Source organism: Bison bison, unplaced genomic scaffold, assembly GCF_000754665.1.
Source record: "Bison bison bison isolate TAMUID 2011002044 unplaced genomic scaffold, Bison_UMD1.0 scf7180017864492, whole genome shotgun sequence".
Lineage (NCBI taxonomy): Eukaryota > Metazoa > Chordata > Mammalia > Artiodactyla > Bovidae > Bison > Bison bison.
In genome coordinates, this window is record NW_011495051.1 from 2,866,879 (window position 1) to 2,872,539 (window position 5,661).

General features: G+C 58.8%; 1 protein-coding gene across 1 annotated transcript in view; it reads right to left on the reverse strand.

The window, feature by feature from the left end:
* ZFR2 (zinc finger RNA binding protein 2) overlaps nt 1–5,661 on the reverse strand; it is a 33,373-nt gene that overhangs the window by 13,593 nt on the left and 14,119 nt on the right. Inside the window, exons 10-15 of the mRNA XM_010828448.1 lie at nt 5,529–5,642; nt 3,955–4,115; nt 3,100–3,219; nt 1,794–1,933; nt 1,544–1,676; nt 529–719 (exon numbers count right to left, since the gene is read on the reverse strand). Of these exons, the coding sequence (XP_010826750.1) occupies nt 529–719; nt 1,544–1,676; nt 1,794–1,933; nt 3,100–3,219; nt 3,955–4,115; nt 5,529–5,642 (859 nt within the window). The remainder of the gene's footprint in view (nt 1–528; nt 720–1,543; nt 1,677–1,793; nt 1,934–3,099; nt 3,220–3,954; nt 4,116–5,528; nt 5,643–5,661) is intronic.

Consider the following 5,661-nt stretch of genomic DNA (forward strand, 5'->3'; position numbering starts at 1 on the left):
AAAAAAAAAAAAAAGGTAAATGAAAAGGAAGCCACCCAGAGATGAGGGACCTGGAAAAGCTAAGTCCTCTGGGATTCTCTAAACTGTGCAATGATTCACTACGAGGTGCTGGGACTTTCCGTCTTCTGACAGTCGGGCAGCTGGAAAGATGATTCACACACATGCTTAGTGCTTGGCGGCACCTCTCGCACTGGTCTCTGTGTCACAGGTGAGGACACAGAGGTGCTAATCCTCTGCAAACCACGTTTCTAGACACACCTTCTACAGGAAAGTGACTTCCGGTGTGAGAACACTCACTCTCCTTGGCTGGGGGTACTATAACCCCCTTTGATCTCCCAGCCTCCTGGCTAGCTCCTAGCTCCTAGCCTCCTGGGGAGATGTCTGAAGGAGCCTGGAAAGCGCAGGCCCCAAAGACTCCAAGCCTCCTGGCACTGGAGCTGCCACTTTCTGTCCGGACCCTGACCCCTGCCCACCCAGCCAGGGATCAGCAGCCTCTGGACCCCTGGACAGGAGGGCGCCGTCCATCACCTGTGGTCCCCGCCCTCGGGCTCCGGGCTGGCAGAGTCCTCCTCAGCCAGCGTGTCAGACACCAGCTTGAGAGCACGCTCCGCATGGGAGACGGCCTTCTGGACGGCCAGGAGCTCCTCTTCCGTCGGGTAGATGGCCGCGTGCTTACACATGACATGCCGGTCGTCGCTGGACTCCGGCCGCCTTGTGGGCTGTGGGGAGAGGTGCGTGTGTCTTGTCACAGGCAGGCTGAGAGGTCCCGGTCACTCGGGAGCCATGGGGGCCCTTGGAGCCTGGCTGGTGTGACAGGCAAGTGGTGGCTGGAGAGCCAGGCAAAGGAGCGACAGGGCCCAGGGGGAGGAATAAGTTAAATGGAACTTCCAGATGTACGAGATGGCTTCAGAAAAGGCAGAGGAACCAAAACTACCAACATTCATCGGATCTAGAGAAAGTGAGGGGACTCCAGAAAATCATGTATTTCTGCTTCATTGACTATGCTAAAGCCTTTGACTGTGTAGATCACAACAAACTGGAAAATTCTTAAAACAATGGAAATACCAGGCTACCCTACCTGCCTCCTGAGGAACCTGTATGCAGGTCAACAAGCAACAGTTATTACAAGATGTAAAACAATTGACTGGTTCAAAATTGGGAAAGGAGTAAAACAAGTGTGTATATTATCACCCTGCTCATTTAACTTATACGCATTTAACTTATATGGAACAGGGAGGACCTCAGCCCCATAGCTGTGGGGAACTTGGGCCGAGTGGGAGGCCACTGGGCTCCCTGGAGAACGCTCTTGAATTTCAGAGCCAGAGGCTCCGGAGGCAGCTGGGGCCGCTCCCTCGGCAGGGCGCCCTCCACGGTTTCCCCGCAACCCGCCCAATCCCCATGGATGGACAGTCAGATGCCTCAGTGCTTCCAAGGGATGTGACCACTGGGGCCTCAGGAAGCTCTGAGGGACCCCTGTGGTTGGCGGTGAGGCCCTCAGGTCCCTTCAGCTTCCCCCACTCCGAGGCATTCGACCACCACCCACCAGAGGCTTGGCTGTGGGCGCTCCTGGCCGACTCCTGAGGGCAGGCAGGTGCTGGTCAGGCAGCGGGCGTCCTGAGTGTGCATCCGGGACGGGCGGCCCCTCTTCCAGCCGCCTCCTGCACAAGTCGTAGCGCCTGTGGGTCGAGAGGGACTCGGGGCCCTGAGGGGCGGCTGGACTGTGAGGTGGTCCCCTTGGAGCCCTGGGGAGCCCGTAGGGAGCCCTCCCACCGCACAGGGCCCCGAGGCTGCACCTTGTCTCATTGTGCCAACGCCGCAGCTCCCCCAGCCGCCTCTTGGTCAGCTGCCGCTGCCTCCGCAGTGTCTCCTCCACGAGCTTGCGCACCCGTGTGCTGGGCTTGTCTGCGATCGGGAGGTCGGGGTTCACTTTTTTCTGCAAAGTTCAGGGACCTTCATTCAGATGAGAATGCTGGGAAGGGGGGAGCTCAGGGCCCAGGGGACACCCGTCTGACAACACCCTTCCACTGGATTTAGACAACAGTGAGCTTCAGTCCCAAAGTCTCAACACTCCTCGTCCCCCAAAGGCCATGGCAGAAAACCATGAGGACAAAACCATGGCTGACTCAAAGAGCTGCAGACGTGACACTGAGCGAACCATCCGGATGTCTAATGGAGGAGCCAGAGGAGGAAGGTGCTAAGACACCTTGAGGCAACTGCCACCAGTGGTCACGCTGTTCTCAGAGGACTGACCATGCTCGTCCCAAACAGAGTAATTCAGAAAATACCATTTGTGTGAGATCCAATGTGTACTGTAAATAGAATTGTTAACTCACTCGCTGGGCTTCACTTTTAGCACTTAATTTCCTCACTCAGACAGCGTGGTGTTGTCTAAGGATTAATCACCGGTGGAAACAACACAAGTGTGCTTCAGTGGCAAAACACACCCGATGTGGTCCCTCCACACACGGAGCATCGCTCAGCCACAGAAAGGAGAGAAGCCCTGGCACTCGCTACCACATGGACAGACCCTGAGAACAGGACACTTAGTGAGAGAAGCAAACACAGAGAGACACACAGGGTGTGATTCCACTGACGGGAAACGTGCAAAGCAGGCTGATCCACAGACACAGAGAGTGGGTTCCTGTTGTCAAGGGCTGGGGAGGGGGTGCGGGTATGACTGACAATAGGGACCGGGGCTCCTGATGGACTGTTCCGGAATCAGATGGAGCTGCTGGCTGAATGTACACATTTGTGAATGCAGTTAAAGCCACTTCACATGCGCCAGCTGCTTGGTGTGTGAGTGATATCTCAACAGGCTGCTTAAAAGAGAAAAATGCCCAGAAGCCACTGTCTCTCATGAGGGTCATAGCCTGTGCTGTGCACACACGCACTCAGGGTCACGTGTGTCTAAACACACTTGCGTGCACGCGTGCCCCGGCAAACCAGAGGCAGGGAGGCCTTGTCATGGCAACTGAGGGCCCCTCTGGTTGAGCCCATGGTGCTGAAGGGCCCAGGGACTCAGACTCACAGAGGCACAGGGTGCGGTCTGAGACGTGGGCCAGGGCGTCCAGATGCCCCCCGGCCCCTGTCAGGGCGCACCTTGTACTGCAGCCGGTGCCGCCGTCCCCGCACGTGCATGTCCCTGGCGTTGGGGTCATTGAAGCTGCACTCACACAGCTTGCAGTGGAAGCGGATCACCCGGCCCTCCTCGTTGCACACCTGAGACACAAGGCTTGGCTGAGCACCACCTGCAGCCCCCACACCCCCCACGCTGTGGGTCTGGGCTCTAACAGGAGCCTCCTCCCCCAGGGCCTTCCAGGCCAGGCACTGGCTTCCTGTCTGCCCTGTGGTTAATGCTTTCAGAGGAGTGACCTTCAGCAGCGCACCCTGCCAGCCTGGCCCTTCTTGCCACCACTTCTGCCACCGTCATCCCATCCTCCTTCCCTGCCCCCACCCACCCCTTCCTGGGGCTGCCACCAGGAAGCCTGCCTGGTGTGGCTGTTTTTCAGGGCACAAAACTGAAGCGCTGAGTGGATTGAACAAGAGCCTGAACTCCAGCACAGAAAAAGTGCCAATATGCAGGTGCCTAGAGGCAGGGACTGTGGGCATGGGAGCAGAGGGCTCAGAACCCAAGCTCCACAAGGAACCGGGTGTCCGGGCAGGTGCCTGGGGGGCACGTGGGCTCCAGTGCCCAAGGGTCACATGCCTGTGGGTTTCCAGGGCACAGATCCCTCCTGCCACCTTCCTTCCTGTAGGAACTGGGGCTGCCTGGGAGCAGGAGACATCTCCGCCTGTCTCAGACCTCCTTCCAGGATCTGAAGCCTGACACCCAGGGCTCCCAGTGAGGTCCCAGTGATGCTGGCTCGCGGGGTTATTTGCCCAGGCATGTGTGCGAATCTCGAGGCATGGCACCACCAGGCCTAGCCAGGCACGTGATGGTCGTCCAGCTCTTACCTCCTCCACGTAGCCTGGGCCCACTGGCTGCCCCTCACAGCTGCTTCCAGAAGCTTCTGTAGAGCCTCCTCGGGCGGACGGCTCCCCGGGCCGCTCTGATCTGGGGGTCGCTGGTTTCCCGTGGGGGGCTCTGCAGTCAGTTGCTGGCAGCGCAGGAGGCCCTGGAGGGAAGAACTTCATGACTTGTAGCCTGCTCCAGCCAGAAACCATGGCCAGCTCCTGGCCCACCAGCTGGAAGCGTACAACACAAGGCCACTGGGTCCCCCGCCGTCCCTCTCATCCCCTCGTGACGTCAGCCTGTGGGGTCCGTGGTCCTGTGAGAACCTCACCCACCAGCTCGGGTCACAACTGGAGAGCGGGAGCCTCATGGTGTTTTGTGCCCAGGCGGACGGGTCCACAGGGAGGCCCGGGTTGTAGCCTCTCACTGAGGACATCCTCCGTCAACTGCGGAGTCTGCAGCCCTTAGTCAACAGTGGACACCAGGTGGACCAGGGTCACGTTCACTGACCTTGGTTCATTGAGCCCCAGAAGAGAGACTTTTTTTTAATGTGTTTTTAAAAACAATTAATTTATTTATGGCTGCACTGGGTCTTTGTGGCTGCCAGTGCTTTTCTTTAGTTGCGGAGAGTCGGGGCTACTCTGCTGTGGTGCGTGGGTTTTCACTGCGGTGTCCTCTCTTGTGCAGAGTACAGGCTCTGGAGCGCTGGCTCAGTAGTTGTGGCTCACAGGCTTAGCTGTCCTGTGGCAGGTGGGATCTTCCTGGACCACGGATTGAACCCATGTCTCCAGCATTGTAAAGTGGCAGGTTATTTACCACTGAGCTACTAGGGAAGTCCAGGGAGACATTTCTTTGTCACCAAAACTGCTTTACATCTTCACTATCACATGACTGTTCAAACCTCAGTCCTGCTGAGGCTCAAAATAAAATAGCCCCCCATCCCTCAATGTGGTGGTAGAGAGCAAAGACTGTCCCACACTGGGGTAGAACCCCACCTCCACTGCTCACCAGGCGGCCCGGGGGCCAAATGCTTTGCCACACCTCAGTTCTTCCATCTGTAAAGTGGGACTGATGACAAATCTAAAGCATCACAGGGGGAGAGTCAGGCCCTGCGCATGACGCCGTCAGTGGAGCTCCTGACACGGAAGCCTATGTACCCATGCCACACAGGGCCTCGGTCACAGCGACAGATGCGGGGGATGCACACCCGAGGGGAGGCGGGGTTGCGAGGAGCCCGCCTTAACCTCCTGGTGCCCACCTAAGTGATCAGGGCACCTGGGGGAGGGGGCTGCATCCAGCACCAGGGCCATTGAGGGGCTGCTCCAGGCCCAGGGTGGGGCTCGCGTGAGCAGCACTCGCTGGGTCCCAAGCTCCAGGAGAGGAAATGGAAGCTGCCATCTCACTGCCCACACTTCCCCAGGTGGACCAAAGGCACCAGGAGGCACCGCCCGGCCGGAATCCGGCAGAGAACCATCAGAGATCCTGCCTCCCCAGAAGCTATGGCACACAGTGAACCGGGTGGCCAGTCTCTGAAGCTCAGGCTCGCCTGGGGCGGCTGTGCGGCGCAGAGCCGTACCCACACGCGGGGCCTTCGAGGTGGCCGGTCTCCTGGGCGGTGGTGGCCTGCTCGGGGCACACACGCTGGGGCTGGCGGGGGCCGCGGGCTTGGCTGAGGCTGCGGGGGCGCTCTCTGCGGTGACGGTGACGGG